We start from the raw sequence: 14,127 nt of genomic DNA, 5'->3' as shown, positions 1-14,127 counted from the left end.
CAGCTCCTCCCGAGTACCCCTGGCTAGTCCCCAGCACTGCTGGCTAGCCCAGGGAGTCCTTCAGCTGGTCCCAGGCAGCCCCCAGCTAGCCCTGCGTGTACCTCGACTAGCCCTGCCTGCCCCCCACTAGCTCGGGTGCCCCCCAGGGTGCCCCCCAGGGTGCCCCCGGAGTGCTCCTGGCTAGCCCTAGGCACTCCCGGGTAGCCCTGGGGGCTCCCCAGTTAGTCCCAAGCACCTCCCAGCTAGCCCTGGGGGCCCCCCAGCTAGCCCAGGCACCCCCACAGATACCACCAGGTGCCCCCCACTAGGTCGGGTGTCCCCCAGCTAGCCCAGGCACTCCCCCAATTAGCCCTGCTTGCCCCCAGCTGGTCCCACACGCCCCCCAGCCAGCCCCATGTGTCCCGCAGGGAGCCCCGGGACGTCCCTAGCGGCTGCCCGCTGGGCTGCACCCCGCGCGGGGAGCAGAGGCGGCTCCCCAGCCGCTGCCCCGGCCATCCCGGGGCGGCCCCGGGGGGACCCAGCCCGGGGGGCTCGGGTGGGGGACACAGCCCCGCCCGCACCCGGCGGGGAGCGCGGGGGCGGGGCTGCCGCTGGCCCCGCCCTCTCCCGCAAACCACGCCCCCAATCACAAGCCCCCGCCGATATATACACTCGTTAACGGCAAACTCCGCCCCTCCACAAGCCACGCCCTCTTTCAACTAAACCCCGCCCACACGCATTCATTGTCCTTAAAGCCCCGCCCTCTCCTCACGCTCCGCCCACACACGCGCTCATTTTCACTGAGCCACGCCCACAGAGGCGGGGCTATCACCACACGCCCCGCCCCGCCGCGGAAGTCTCGCGAGATCTGCGCGGCGGCGGCAGCGGGATGTGCGGGGGCTGCGTGGGCACCGAGTACCCGGAGCGGGTACGGCCGGGCCGGGCGGCGGCACCGCGGCATCGGTGCCGGTGCCGGTGCCAGCCGTGTGCTGTCCCCGCAGGGCACCACCTGCCTGGAGGGCGGCTCCTTCCTCCTCAACTTCGTGGGCTGCGCGCAGTGCGGCCGCCGGGACTTCGTGCTGCTCGGCAACCGGGCGGCCGGCGTGCACGGCGGGGAGGAGATCGTCACCTACGACCGTGCGCCGGGGGGGCCCTGAGCGCTGGCGGGAACCTTTGGGGCTTGGGGGTCGGGGGGTGGTGGAGGGCTGGGGGGGGAAGCCTGAGGGAGGGTTAATTTGGGGGGGGGGAATTTGGGGGCCCGATACGCGGGGGGAGATGGTTGATGCTCCTGGGGGGGCAGGGGCTGGGGAGGTGACACCCGAGGGGATCTCAGGGTTTGGGAAGGGAGAGGGTGTGAGGGAGCTGATGGCCATGGAGGGGGATATGTGCTGGGGGTACAGTTGGGGGGTTTGATGCTCTGGGACCCGCCCTGAGGTCTGGGGGGACGCTCAGCGCTTGTCCCCAAGGGTCTGAGGGAACTGGGGGGGCGGGAGGGAGTACCCCAGGGACAGTGACCCCAGGGCTGGGAGCAGCCGTGTCCCCTTAACCCGCTGTCCCCTCCCCTGCGCAGACCTGTGCAAGAACTGCCACCACCTCATCGCGCGCCACGAGTACACCTTCAGCGTGGTGGACGACTACCAGGTACACCCGGGGGAGCGCATTGTCCCCCCCAAACCCCCCCCGCCATGGCTGGCTTCAGAGCCAAGCCATGCCACCAGCCTCGAAGGTTTCGGAGCCACATCCCTGTGCTCTGGGCTACCTGGAGCCCCCTGGCACTAGTCCCCCAGCTCACCTCTCACCTCGGAGCCACGTCTGTGATGTGTGTGGCCCAGAGCGGTAAAACCTGGCGGTGTGCTGGGGGGGGCCCTGTGGTTCGTCCACGCTTCTTCTTGGCACATTGCCTGTTTGGCTCCGAAACACTGGAAAATGGGCTCAGGGGAGCCGGGTGGGGGGAAACAAGATCCCCCCCAGGTCTGATTGCAATCGAGAGGATCAGGTGCTGGCTCCGGCTCGGGTTTCCCTGGCTGTGCCCGGCGTGGGGCTGTGACAGTCCCCCCCCGGTGTCCTGTGCCACCGCAGGAGTACACCATGCTGTGCCTGCTCTGCGGCCGCGCCGAGGACTCCATCAGCATCCTCCCCGATGACCCCCGCCAGATGACTCCGCTCTTCTGAAGCCGCTTTGTGTCCCAACACGAGTCCTGTGTTGTGAAACCATCACATCCCCGGTGACAGCACCATCCCTTACATGATTCTGTTCTCCGAACCTCCAGCCTGGATGTGGCAGACACCTGGATGCTCCGATGTGCCTGGGGACAGCTCACCTGTGCCCGCTGCCTTGCGGCTCCCACCCCAACCGCAGCAATGGGGGCGAGCACCCCAGCCCGAGCCCCCTTTGTGCTGAGGACATAAAAGGGACCCAGCATGTTGTCACCCCAAAAAGGGGTCTCGAAGGATCCCCACCTGCCTCAGAAGCCCACCTGTGTGGGGCAATAAACGTGATGTGTTACAGCTCGGTGGTGCAGGCGGGAGCACTTTGGGGTGGGCTTCACTCCCCGGAGCTGGTGAAGGGTGTTGGGGTCTGACGCAGGGATCGGGGGGGGGCTTTTCCCGGGGGATTCCTCCCCCCCATACCAGATCCTGCCCTTCCCCTCGTCCCAGCACCCACCCCGCTCACCAGTGCCCTGCCAACTCCCACTGAGAAATAAATTAATTTTGCTTCCGCAGGGGCTGTGTGGAGCTCATGTGGGGGTCACTTCACCCCCCCAGGCCCATTTCCCTGGGGTGTGTGACACCAGCCCTGCCCTGCCAAGGGATGTGTGTTCCTGGGGCCAGGTGAACCGAAATCGCTCGCCTGGGGTGGGGAGCTGCTGTTGGCACCCAGCCCCACCAACACCCGCGGGTGCTGCCTGCCTGGCACCGCTCCATCCCACCACCGCCGTTTCCTGGATCTGGCACTCCGGGGCTGGTTCCCGGCAGCTTCCCCCCCCATCCCCAAAAAACACGCGGACACAGACACGCTCCCTCCGGCTCATTTATTGCTGCCAGCCCGCGCCACCCTGGTGGCTCCAGCCCTCTGCCCCATCAAGCCCCCTCCCCACAGCGTTTTCGGGGAGGGCTGTCACCCGGCAGAGAGCTGGGGCCATCCTGGGGGGGTGGCAACTGGCGTTGAGGGGGGGGACACCGGAGCCAGCCCTACTTGGCCAGTTTGAGGAGGCGCTGGATGTCGGGCTCCAGCTGGGCGGTGGGCGTGCGGGGGCTGTAGCGTCGGAAAGGTTCCCCCTCCGGCCCCACCAGGAATTTCTCGAAGTTCCAGGAGATGTCGGAGCGCCGCACCGGGCTCCAGGTGAGGAACCGGGGCTCGGCCATCAGGTGCGTGGCCTCGTCGGCCGGCGCGGGCAGGTGAGCCTTCAGGTAGGCGAAAACGGGGTGGGTGTCCTGCCCGTTCACCTGGCACTTCTGGAAGAGGGTGAAATTGGGCTCGAAGCCGCCCCCCGGCCGCACGTGCTTCAGGCTGTTGAGGATCTCCTCGTTGGTCCCATTCTCCTGTGGTGGGGAAGGAGAAAGCCGAGGTCCTGCCGTGTTTTTTCCCCCACCTACTCACACCCGCGCTGACCCCCAGGGGCTTACCTGGTAGCCAAATTGGTTGCAGGGGAAGCCCAGCACGACCAGCCGGCGGGGGTAGCGGGCTTGGAGCTGGTTGAGCTGGGTGTAATCCCGCACCGTGGTGCCTCAGAGAGACGCCACGTTCTCGATAAGGACCACGCGGCCCCGGAAGACGTTGAAATCCACCTTCTCCCCCTGCAAGGAGGTGGCACTCAGGTCGTAGAAGGACTTGGCGATGGGGATGCTCATGGCTGCGGGCGCGCGGTTGGTTTAACCCCCCCTTGCGCCCGTTGGCGCCTTAAGGGCTGCCCGGCGCCCACGTGATGTGTTGGGCTCCAAAGGTCTCATCTCCCTGCTGTGAGCTGGCAGAAACCAGAGCCATCCCACCCGTCCCACCCGCCGGCATCCACACCGGGTGGGGAGGACGAGGATGCGGGTGGCGCGGGGCCAAGGCGATGCTCCTACCTGCCTCAATAATTCATGGTGCGGCGCGGCTGCTCTTCCCCGTGCCCGCGAGCTGCGGGATGCCATGGGGCGCGGGCTGGGGGCACCCGTGGGTGTCGGGGAATAACGGGACTCCGGGAGCTGGGGCTGCATGGGGTGCAGGAGGTGGGTGGCTCAGAGCAGGGTGAGCAATGGAAGGGACGGGTGTCCCAGTGCTTCTCCTTCCCTGCGGCTGCCTTGACATCGCCATCTCCGTGCCTGCTGCCTTCTCCCCCAGCGCCCACCAGTCCCAGTGGCCACTGGCCCCAGTGCCAGCATCAACCCTGGTAACTGTCTGCTGGGGTGCCAACCATCACCCCTGTACCCACCATTGTCCTGGTACTCACTGTCACCCCCGTACTCACCATTGTCCTGGCACCCACCATCACTCTGGTACCCGCTCATCCCAGTGCCCAGCAGCATCCCAGTGCCCACCACCATCCGGTCTGACCGTGCTGGCCCTGTCCCTGTACCCACAGCCAGGGCCAAGCCAACAGTCCCAGCGGTGACGGGCACGGTGCCCCCCAGACCCGTCCCCAGCCTGGAAAGGGGACACCGTCCCGGTGGCCCCGGCACAGCCTCAATTATTGATGCCCGCTCGGGTTGCGGTGTCCTGGCGCTGCCTGTGCCACTGCCCCGTGGTGCCGGCGGCTCTGTTGGGGCGCAGCCATCGTGTCACCATGCCACCAGCATGGCACCGTGCCCACAGCCCCGCCGCGGCAGCACAGGAGCCACAGGCCGCCTCCAGCATCACCTTTATTTTGCAAACTGTATGTGTGTGTGTGTGTAAAACCGGGGGGGGGCCATGGGCACAGGGTGGGCACGGAGCCTCCGTGACACCCTCCCCACCCCACCCGGGTTCTGGGATGGGGGGCACCCCCACGACACCTGCCCGGCCCCCGCCACCCCCAGGTGGGGTCTTGGGTCCCCACCACCACCAGGCACCCGCCGCTCCCCTCACACTGGGGCTGCCCCAATCCCACACCCATCGTGCCCCCCCCAAAACACAGCCCGGGGAGTGGGGGGGCCAGGGGGGGCCCAGGCTTCAACACCAGCAGGTTTTGGGGGTGTCCTCGCTTCCCAGGGGCTGCTGCTCATCCTCCTCCAGGCCGGCCAGGGTGGGGGCGCGGGGGGGGCCCCGCAGCCCCTCCAGCTCCTTGCGATGCGCCTGCAGCACCAGCTCCGTCAGCCGCGTGAAGGACTGGGGGACAGGAGGGGGGGTGAGCCTGGGGGACCCCCCCGGTCCCCTCCAGCCCTCCCCAGCCCCCCCGCACCTCCTTGATGTTGAGGTTGCTGCAGGCGCTGGTCTCGTAGAAATCCATCCCGTACTCCCTGGCCAGCTGCAGGGCGAGGGGCCGGCAGTGGCACCGTGATTTGGGGGGGCGATGGGGGGGTCACCCCCAGCATCCTCCACCCCCAGCATGTGCACAGCCAGGCGTGGACAGACGGACGAGCTGGCACTGAGGGTCTGGTTTGGGAGCATCCCTGGGGCTGGGCACTGGGCACGGGGGCACTGGGTGCAGGGGTCCCTGGGGGGGTCACCGGGTGCTTTGGGTGTGCATGGGACCATGCTGGAGGTGCAGGGGGTGTCCCTGAACATGCTGGGGGGGGAACAGGGAGCACCTCTGGGGGTGCACAGGAACTGGGGGGATCCCTGGATGCACTGGGGGCTGGGGGGGCGGTCCCTGGCTATGGAGAAGACTGCAGGAGGGTGGGGGGTCCCTGGCTGTGCTGGGTGGGGGACCTGGGGATGCTCGGGGTGCAGGGTGGTTGTTGGGGTCCCTGGAGAGTGCACGAGGTGGCTGGAGGGGGTCCTGGCCATGCTGAGGGCGCGGGGGGGGCCCTGGCCACCCTGGGGGTGCAGGAGGGGTCCCTGCCCCGCCCGGGGGCGCACGCCCGCCCCCGCTCACCTGCAGCCCTTGCTCTCTGGCCACTTGCCTCTTGTGCTCCTCGTCCGCCTTGTTCCCGATGAGGATTTTCTGGACGCCGTCAGGTGCGTACTGGGGAGGAGGGGGGGCGGCGTGAGAACCCCCCCGCCATGGGGGACCACCCCTCTACACCCCTGTACCCCCACCTCATCCACGTCGCTGGCCCACTTCACGATGTGCTGGTAGGAGCGCTCGCTGCTGATGTCGTACACCAGGAAGATGCCCTGTGGGAGCGGGGGGCGGCCATTTATACCCCCCAGCCCCGTTCCGTGCCTCAGTTTCCCTTCTCCTGGAGGCACCCCATACCTGTGCACGCCGGTAGTACTGCTTGGTGATGGTCTGGTACCGCTCCTGCCCCGCCGTGTCCCTGCAGCGGGGACAGCGGGTCAGTCGGTGCCACCACCCACGGCACAAGGTGCCTGGACCTCAGCCCTCACCCTGGCGGGGAGGGAAGCAGGACCAGGCCCCCCCTCCCTAAACTCCCCCTGGCACTCACCAGATCTGTATCCGCACCTTAATGCCGTCCACTTCGATCGTCTTCATCTTGAAGTCGACGCCTGGGATGGGGAGGGGAAAGTTACGCGGTGCCTCGGCGTGTCTCCCCATCACGGCTGCTGCTGTCACCAGGGTCCCTCTGGTCCCCGCACCCTCTTCTGGTCCACCCCAATCCACACCGTGCTGCCAAACCGGGTGCCAGGGCTCCCCCGTGCCCACCCAGTGCCCAGTGCCCCGGCAGCAGCTCGGTGCCGGTGCCCACAGCCGGTCCCAGGCCCGGCAGGCCCCGGTGCTGGGTCACCGTGTGGGTGCTGGGTCACTGTGTGGGTGCTGGGTCATTGTGTGGGTGCTGGTCATGGCCCCGCTGCCGGGCGGGTGCCCTCGGTTCCCCAGTGCCGCAGCTCCCTGGTGCTCCCGGTTTCCCCGTGCCACGGTTGCTCGGTGCTCCCAGTTTCCCAGTGCCACAGCTCCCCAGTGCTCCCAGTTCCCCGGTACCGCGATTACCCGGTGCCCACAGTTTCCCAGGTGCCATGGGTGCCTGGTGCACTCGGTTTCCCGGTTCTACAGCTCCCTGTGTCCCCAGTTTCCCGGTACCGCGGCTCCCCGGTTCCCACAGTTTCCCGGTGCTGTGGCTGCCCGGTGCTACCGGTTGCCCGGTGCCCGCGGTTTCCCGGTCCCCGAGGTTTTCCCGTTCCCCGGTTCCCTGGTGCTGCAGCTGCCCGGTGCTCCCGGTTCCCCAGCGCTCCCCGTGCCACGGTTTCCCGGCTCCCCGGTGTCCGCGGTTTCCCGGTTCCCCGGTGCCGCCGCTGCCCGGTGCCGCGGCTCTCCGCTGCCGCCGGTTTCCCATTTTCCCCGTGCTGCAGCTGCCCGGTGCTCCCGGCTCCCCAGTGCCACGGTTCTCCGGTGCCCACGGTTTCCCGTCTCCCCGTGCTGCGGTTCCCCTGAGCTCCCGGTTCCCCGGTGCCTACAGTTTTCCCGTTCCCCGGTGCCTACGGCTCCCCGGTTCCCCCGTGCCCACGCTTTCCCGGTACTGCCGCTCCCCGGTGCTCCAAATCCCCCGGTGCCGTTGCTCCCCAGGGCCTCCGTTGCCCGCTCCCCCCGGCTCCCCCGCTCCCCGGTGCTGCTGCCGCCGGCTTCTCCCCGTTCCCCCGCTCCGGTACCGATGGTGGAGATGTGGGCGGGGTGGAACTGGTTGTCGGTGAAACGGCAGAGCAGGCAGGTCTTGCCCACGCCCGAGTCCCCCAGCAGCAGCAACCGGAACAGCACGTCGTACTGCTTGGCCATGGCGGGCCGGGCCGGGCCGGGCCGGGGCCGCCGCTGCCGCCGTTACCGGGGGCGGGAGCGCTGCGCTGCCGCCGCCGCGCCGGGTGGCACCGGGGCGGGGCGCGGGGCGGGGGCGGGAGGGCGGGGGATGCACCGGGGGATGCTGTGAGGAACGGGGGCGACATCGGGGATGCACCGGGGGGACACACCGGGAGATGGGCTGAGGCACCGGGAGGGGGATGTGGGGGACGGAGCACCGGGGAGACACCGGGGATGCAGCGGGGAATGCGGTGGGGAACGGGGGGAGAAGACATCGGGGATGCACCGGGCGGGGACACCGGGAGATGGGCTGGAGCACCGGGAGGGGGACGCGAGGGACACAGGGGATACATCGGGGGTGCAGCGGGAGGTGCTCTGGGGGCACCGCGGGGGACACGGGGGATGCAAACTGGGGAGCGGCCGGGGTGTACGGGGGACACTGTTGGGGACACTGGGAGATGTGCTCTGGGACACTGGGGGACACACGAGATGGACAAGGGGACATGGGTGGGGGCATCGGGAGATGCTCTGGGGCATCAAGGGGAGCACAGGGGCTGCAGTGAGGGATGCAGGGTATGCAGTGGGGGATATGGGGAGGAGACATCCAGGGTCACACTATGGACCCCCAAGCAGAGAGTGAGGGACACAAGGGGCAACAGCTGGGAGTGCAGCAGGGGACACTGGGGTGACACACGGAGCTGCACCACAGAACCCCATGGAGGGACTGTGAGGGGCACTCAGGGATGCACCAGGGGACAGTGAGATGTCCCCAGGGCTGGAGTGTCCCCAGGGTGGAGCAGGGTGGCCTCACAGGCAGGGCTGCAAATGGGAGCCGCAGCGGGTCCTGGGGTGCAGTGGCAGGTGCTGGGGTGCAGCGCTGGGTGCTGGGGTGCAGTGCTGGGTGCTGGGGTGCAGCGCTGGGGTGCAGCGCTGGGTGCTGGGGTGCAGTGCTGGGTGCTGGGGTGCCGCGCTGGGGTGCAGCGCTGGGTGCTGGGGTGCAGCACTGGGGTGCAGCGCTGGGTGCTGGGGTGCAGCACGCAGCAGGGGGTGCAGCACGCAGCAGGGGGTGCAGCGGGGCAGCGCAGGCCTGGCCGGTGCAGTGCAGCCTGCAGCAGGGTGCAGCGCAGCAGCGCACGGGGCAGCACTGTGGGGCGGACGCTGTGCAGTGATGCAGTGATGCAGTGCTGCAGTGCGGCGAGGTGGCATTGCAGCAGTGGCACTGCACCGCCGTGCAGTGCCAGCCTGCCGCGCGGCAGCATTGCGGCACAGAGGGTGACACAGCTCCGTGGTGTGACAACGCAGCCTTGCAGTCTGATGACGCAGTGGTGTGACGATGCGATGCAGCGCTCCAGTGCCGCGATGCAGTGCCGCAGGGTGATGATATGATGCGGTGCTGCACTGCAATGCTGTGGCGCTGTAGCGCGATGACGCAACACAGCTGTCACCCCAGTGCCGCGATGCTGTGACACGAGGTCGAGGGAGGTTCTCCTGCCCCTCTGCTCTGCCCTGGTGAGGCCACATCTGGAATATTGTGTCCAGTTCTGGGCGCCTCAGTTCCAGCAGGACAGGGAACTGCTGGAGAGAGTCCAGCGCAGGGCAACAAAGATGCTGAAGGGAGTGGAGCATCTCCCGTGTGAGGAAAGGCTGAGGAGCTGGGGCTCTGGAGCTGGAGAAGAGGAGACTGAGGGCTGGCTCATTCATGGGGATCAACATGGAAAGGGGGAGTGTCAGGAGGATGCAGCCAGGCTCTTCGCTGTGACAACCAGTGACAGGACAAGGGGCAATGGGTGCAAACTGGAACACAGGAGGTTCCACTTAAATTTGAGAAGAAACATCTTCCCGGTGAGGGTGCCAGAGCCTGGCCCAGGCTGCCCAGGGAGGTTGTGGAGTCTCCTTCTCTCAGACATTCCAACCCGCCTGGACACCTTCTGTGTGACCTCAGCTGGGTGTTCCTGCTCCGGCGGGGGGTTGGGCTGGAGGAGCTTCCGAGGTCCCTTCCAACCCCTGACGCTCTGTGATCCTGTGATGCCGCCATGCAGTGCGACGATGCGGCGCCCCGGCCTGACGAGGCAGCACAGCGCGACAACGCCGCGCGATGACGCAACACAGCGCTGCAGTGACGCAATAAGCCGGGTGGCCCGGCATGACGTCACAGCGCGGTGACACGCTCCCCAGCCGGCTCCCAGCGCGCACGCGCGGGCGGGGCGGTGCCGTGGGCGGGGCGCGGGGGCGTGGCCAGGAGGGGCGTGGTCAGGGGGGGCGTGGCCGCGTGTCCCCGCCCGGCCGCCGTCGCGCCGCTGCCCCCGCAGCATGGCGGGAGCCTCGTCCCCCCCCCGCGAGCAGGGCGGGCGGCGGCGGCTGCGGGACGACGGGCTGAGAACCGCCACCTCCGCCGAGCAGGTGCGGGGACGGGGGGGGCGCTGGGGCGGGGCTGCGAGATCCACCTCCCCCCGCCCCGGGGCTCCGGTCACCGGGGGGCTCGGGGGGGGCACCCGCCGGGCACGGCGGCTCCCGGGGGACACCCGCGGGGTTGTGGCGCGGGTCACCCCGCGCCTCCCCGGGGGTTGGGGGGGTCCTGGGGGGCAGCCGGACCCCCCCTGTCCCGCCCCGGCGGTGCCGGCGCTCCCGGGGGGGCCGGGACCGGGTGAAAGGCGGCGGCGGCGGTTCCCGCCCCGGGGGGGTCCCGGCGGGACACGGGGGCCGGGGCTGTCCCTGTCACCCCTCCCGAGACACCCCCGCCAAAGCCGGGGTGTTGCCTGGAGACCCGGGGGGATGATCCCGGCTTGGGACGGCGCCAGCAGGGCGTTAAGCTCGAGTCTAAACTCGGGACGGTGGCACAAGTGCCGGTTTACCCCGCAGCGCCGTCCCGGCCTTAGCGGGAGGGGAGGGGGCCGTGGCGTTTTCCGTGGGGCGTCCCGGGGCAAACCGAACTCTGTCTTTAAAACTGCTGCTGCTTGAGTCCCGCCTAATCCCGGGCCTAAGCTCCCGCTAAGCTGCTCCGTGGGCAGATGGGACCGAGTGGCTTTTGGTCGCTTTGGTTTTGCTGGAGAAGGCGATGAGGTGATGCCACCGGTAACCCCTGGGACGGGGCAGGAGCCCCCGGGATCGAGGGGACGGGGAGGGGACCGTGTTTGGGACACTTTCTGGAGCTCACCGTGGCTTTTGTGTCCCCCCTGCCCTCGCCCCACGTGTCCCCACGCTGTCACCTGCGGCAGACCAAGGTGGAAGAGATTGTGCAGGAGGTTTTTGACGCCTGCAAGACCAACCATCACGCCTCGCAGTAAGTTCAGTGTCAATAAATAAATGAATCCCCCCTCAAACCGGTGACTGCGGCAGCTGCTGAGACCCAGAGCAGAGGACCGACCCCTTCTCGCAGCCACCGGCCCTGGGCGCGGTGACATCGGCCGGTGTCCCTTGCGGCGCTTTCCCCGCGAGCCCTGTCCTGCCTGTCCTTCCAGGTTCGTCCTGCACCGGGAGAAGCACTTCCACTACCTGAAGCGAGGCCTCCGGCAGCTGACCGAAGCCTACGAGGTACGTGGCGCTGCCGCCGGGGTTGTCACTGGGCGTTTGCTGTCCCCAGTCTGTCACTGCCAGCCCCGGGGGCAGAGGCAGCGGTTCCTGGTGTCCCCGTGGGTTGTGCTTGTCGCTGTGTTGATGCTGCAGCAGCTCTGGGGGTTCTCCTGCCTGTCGGCTCTCCTGCGAGAGCGCTGCCTGCTCCTGCCTGCACCCCCAGGCCCCATGCCGCCCCCCCGCCATCCTGACTGTCCCCTGTTGTCCCCGCAGTGTCTGGACGCCAGCCGGCCCTGGCTCTGCTACTGGATCCTGCACAGTTTGGAGCTGCTGGATGAGCCCATTCCCCAGTCAGTCGCCTCTGAGTAAGTGACACTGGGGTAGCAAGAGCTGGGGGGGGCACGACAGCAGCCTGGGGACCCCCATCTTGGACCTGGTGGCCCCGTGGGCCACCCGCGTGATGCCAGAGGTGCCACCTCCCGCTGTCCCCGCGCTGGCGGCAGCAAAGGAGCGCTTTGTCAGTGCCATCAATGCCACCCATTCTTCTGGCCATTGCCTCGCGCTCCGCGTCTTGTGATGGACGGAGATGGGGGAGAGAGAGAACCTTGACTTTGGGGGGGCACGGGGGCGGGAATGGGGCTGGGCTGGCCCTGTTATCACCCCGCCGGGTGCTGGGGGTGAGGCCGGGGAGCCCTGAGCCCCTTCCCCGCCCTCCCCCTGCCTGCCCCAGTGTCTGCCAGTTCCTGAGCCGCTGCCAGAGCCCCCAGGGCGGTTTTGGGGGGGGCCCCGGCCAGGACCCCCACCTCGCCCCCACCTACGCCGCTGTCAACGCACTCTGCATCATCGGCACTGAGGAGGCGTTCGGTGTCATCGACAGGTACGGCCGGCACCTGGGTGGCGTGGGGGGGTCTGGGTGGCTGGTGCGGGGCTGGGGGGGGACAAGACTTGTGTCCCCCCCTCGTAGCCTCCCGGCTTTTGCAGGAAGAAGCTGCTGGAGTATCTGCACTCGCTGAAACAGCCCGATGGCTCCTTCCTCATGCACATCGGCGGCGAGGTGGACGTCAGGTGGGTGAACACCGGCAGGGGGACAGTTGGGTGTCACGAAGCGGGGCTGGTGATGTGGGGGGGACCTGGTGCCACAGTGGGGACCTGATGCCGTGGTTCTGAGCACCCATCTCCTGCAGAAGCGCCTACTGCGCCGCCTCCGTGGCCTCGCTCACCAACATCCTGACACCCGCGCTCTTCGCCGGGACGGCCGAGTGGATCGCGAGGTGAGCGCCAGGGGACGTGGGGACAAGGGACAGTCCCTTGTGTCAGTGCCATCCTGACCCCCATGCCCGCGCAGGTGCCAGAACTGGGAGGGTGGCATCGGCGGGGTGCCGGGGATGGAGGCACACGGCGGTTACACCTTCTGTGGCATGGCGGCATTGGTCATCCTCAAGCAGGAACATCTCCTGGATCTCCGGAGCTTGCTGGTGAGCAGCACCGTGGCTCTTGCCGGGTTTGGGGGGGTCTTGGCCACGGGGGGGTCCTTGTCCCCATGCTGCCACGCGCTCCTGTCCCTCCCGCGCAGCGCTGGGTGACCCATCGGCAGATGCGCTTTGAGGGCGGCTTCCAGGGCCGCTGCAACAAGCTGGTGGACGGGTGTTACTCCTTCTGGCAAGCCGGGCTCCTGCCCCTGCTCCACCGCGCCCTCCATGCCAGGGGTGAGTCACACACCGGGGGGTGCCGGCCGCCTCTGCCCCCCCCCAAAACGGCATTTCCAGAGAGGGGTGAAGGTGGTTTAGTGAGCGAACAAAGCGCAGAGTGATTGTGGCTCCTCGTGTCGCTGTTCTCGGGGGGGTTTTTGGCACTGAGGCTTAACCGGACACCTCGATAGTTCCCTAGGGGGTGCAGGAAGACCCCGGCGGGGGGTTTCCACCTTCCCAGGCCCCCTCCAGGCATTTCACTGTCTCCCCCACTCCAGGCGATGCGGCACTCAGCATGACCCGCTGGATGATTGACCAGTCGGCGCTGCAGGAATACATCCTGCTGTGCTGCCAGTGCCCGGCCGGGGGGCTGCTCGACAAGCCGGGCAAGTGAGTACCAGCCTGGGGGGGCTGCCTGGTGCTCCGTACACCCCCTCAGCACCCCAATATCCCCCCAAGGTCCCGGGATTTCTACCACACCTGCTACTGCCTGAGCGGCTTGGCCATCGCCCAGCACTTCGGCAGCGGTGACCACCACCACGAGGTGGTCCTGGGGGTCCCTGAGAACCGCCTGGTAGGTGTCACGAGCTGCCAGGACTCAACCCGTCCTCCACGGCACCAAAAAAGACATTTTTAACCTCTTTTTCCGCTCCCCCTCTCTCGCAGCAGGCTACGCACCCCGTCTACAACATTGCCCCGGAGAAGGTGGTGAGAGCGGTGATGCATTTCTTGCAGCTGCCAGTGCCCAACCTGGAGCCGGCGGCTGCTGAGTAAGGGGGGGGTCCCACAGTCCCCCCGGACTTTGCAGAGCGGCCCCCCAGCCCCAGGGTCGATGGGGAGGCCGCTGTGGCATCTCAGACGGGCAGAGCGAGGTCCTCAGGGTGCTAGCAATACCAAAAAGCGGCCCGGCCCGTGGCCGCCAGCACCCGCTGTGCCCCCCCCCAGGCACCTCGCCGACCCCCCTGGCGGGAGCTGGGGGGGGCCACGGGCCGCGGCGGAGCTTTTGGCATCAATAAAGCAGAACCGACAGCTGCTGTGTTCTGTGCGCGGGGAGCACACGTCGCTGCCACCGCCTCTGTGCCACCACTGGCGGCCCTGGGGACACGGGGCAGGAGGTGACACTGAGTGCGGGCTGTTTC

The 14,127-nt window shown here is 68.2% G+C and overlaps 4 protein-coding genes across 5 annotated transcripts; 2 read left to right on the top strand and 2 right to left on the bottom strand.

Annotated features, from left to right (window-relative positions):
- The first annotated feature begins 834 nt into the window (after nt 1–834).
- CHURC1 (churchill domain containing 1) lies at nt 835–2,487 on the top strand. Its single transcript, XM_065636015.1, has 4 exons — nt 835–907; nt 981–1,116; nt 1,550–1,620; nt 2,059–2,487. The coding sequence occupies exons 1-4, from the start codon at nt 869–871 to the stop codon at nt 2,149–2,151; spliced, it is 339 nt and encodes a 112-aa protein (XP_065492087.1). The 5' UTR covers nt 835–868; the 3' UTR covers nt 2,152–2,487.
- Nucleotides 2,488–3,171: 684 nt separating this feature from the next.
- On the bottom strand, nt 3,172–4,179 carry GPX2 (glutathione peroxidase 2). Of its 2 annotated transcripts, XM_065636564.1 has the most exons (3): nt 4,048–4,179; nt 3,607–3,777; nt 3,172–3,522 (listed from the first exon to the last, which is right to left on the bottom strand). In XM_065636564.1, exons 1-3 carry the CDS (start codon nt 4,177–4,179, stop codon nt 3,172–3,174), a joined length of 654 nt encoding a protein of 217 aa, XP_065492636.1. The 2 variants fall into 2 exon arrangements, with proteins under 2 accessions (XP_065492636.1, XP_065492637.1); XM_065636565.1 differs by lacking the exon at nt 4,048–4,179 and having other exon boundaries at nt 3,607–3,831.
- A 928-nt stretch (nt 4,180–5,107) lies between these two features.
- On the bottom strand, nt 5,108–7,772 carry RAB15 (RAB15, member RAS oncogene family). The gene is made up of 7 exons (XM_065636154.1): nt 7,649–7,772; nt 6,490–6,550; nt 6,300–6,360; nt 6,140–6,217; nt 5,976–6,065; nt 5,340–5,405; nt 5,108–5,266 (listed from the first exon to the last, which is right to left on the bottom strand). Exons 1-7 carry the CDS (start codon nt 7,770–7,772, stop codon nt 5,111–5,113), a joined length of 636 nt encoding a protein of 211 aa, XP_065492226.1. The 3' UTR covers nt 5,108–5,110.
- Nucleotides 7,773–10,068: 2,296 nt separating this feature from the next.
- Nucleotides 10,069–14,017, top strand: FNTB (farnesyltransferase, CAAX box, subunit beta). The gene is made up of 12 exons (XM_065636013.1): nt 10,069–10,190; nt 11,006–11,070; nt 11,249–11,321; nt 11,574–11,665; nt 12,031–12,177; nt 12,282–12,365; nt 12,485–12,571; nt 12,646–12,775; nt 12,874–13,006; nt 13,267–13,378; nt 13,448–13,562; nt 13,655–14,017. Exons 1-12 carry the CDS (start codon nt 10,101–10,103, stop codon nt 13,760–13,762), a joined length of 1,236 nt encoding a protein of 411 aa, XP_065492085.1. The 5' UTR covers nt 10,069–10,100; the 3' UTR covers nt 13,763–14,017.
- Nucleotides 14,018–14,127: the final 110 nt, after the last annotated feature.

The sequence above is a fragment of the Caloenas nicobarica genome, chromosome 5 (genome assembly GCF_036013445.1).
Source record: "Caloenas nicobarica isolate bCalNic1 chromosome 5, bCalNic1.hap1, whole genome shotgun sequence".
NCBI classification, from domain to species: Eukaryota; Metazoa; Chordata; class Aves; order Columbiformes; family Columbidae; genus Caloenas; species Caloenas nicobarica.
The sequence above is the reverse complement of the archived record's forward strand: the minus strand, read 5'-3'. Positions and strand labels throughout refer to the sequence as shown.

Coding starts and splice junctions, on each gene's coding strand:
- CHURC1 (XM_065636015.1), top strand. CDS start 869: ATGTGCGGGGGCTGCGTGGGCACCGAGTACCCGGAGCGG. Junction 908..980: donor GCACCGAGTACCCGGAGCGG/GTACGGCCGGGC, acceptor CTGTCCCCGCAG/GGCACCACCTGCCTGGAGGG. Junction 1,117..1,549: donor GGAGATCGTCACCTACGACC/GTGCGCCGGGGG, acceptor TCCCCTGCGCAG/ACCTGTGCAAGAACTGCCAC.
- RAB15 (XM_065636154.1), bottom strand. CDS start 7,772: ATGGCCAAGCAGTACGACGTGCTGTTCCGGTTGCTGCTGCTGGGGGAC. Junction 6,066..6,139: donor GGGCCAGCGACGTGGATGAG/GTGGGGGTACAG, acceptor CCTCCTCCCCAG/TACGCACCTGACGGCGTCCA. Junction 5,406..5,975: donor CCAGAGAGCAAGGGCTGCAG/GTGAGCGGGGGC, acceptor CTCGCCCTGCAG/CTGGCCAGGGAGTACGGGAT.
- FNTB (XM_065636013.1), top strand. CDS start 10,101: ATGGCGGGAGCCTCGTCCCCCCCCCGCGAGCAGGGCGGGCGGCGGCGG. Junction 12,572..12,645: donor ACGGCCGAGTGGATCGCGAG/GTGAGCGCCAGG, acceptor ATGCCCGCGCAG/GTGCCAGAACTGGGAGGGTG. Junction 13,007..13,266: donor CCGCGCCCTCCATGCCAGGG/GTGAGTCACACA, acceptor CCCCCACTCCAG/GCGATGCGGCACTCAGCATG.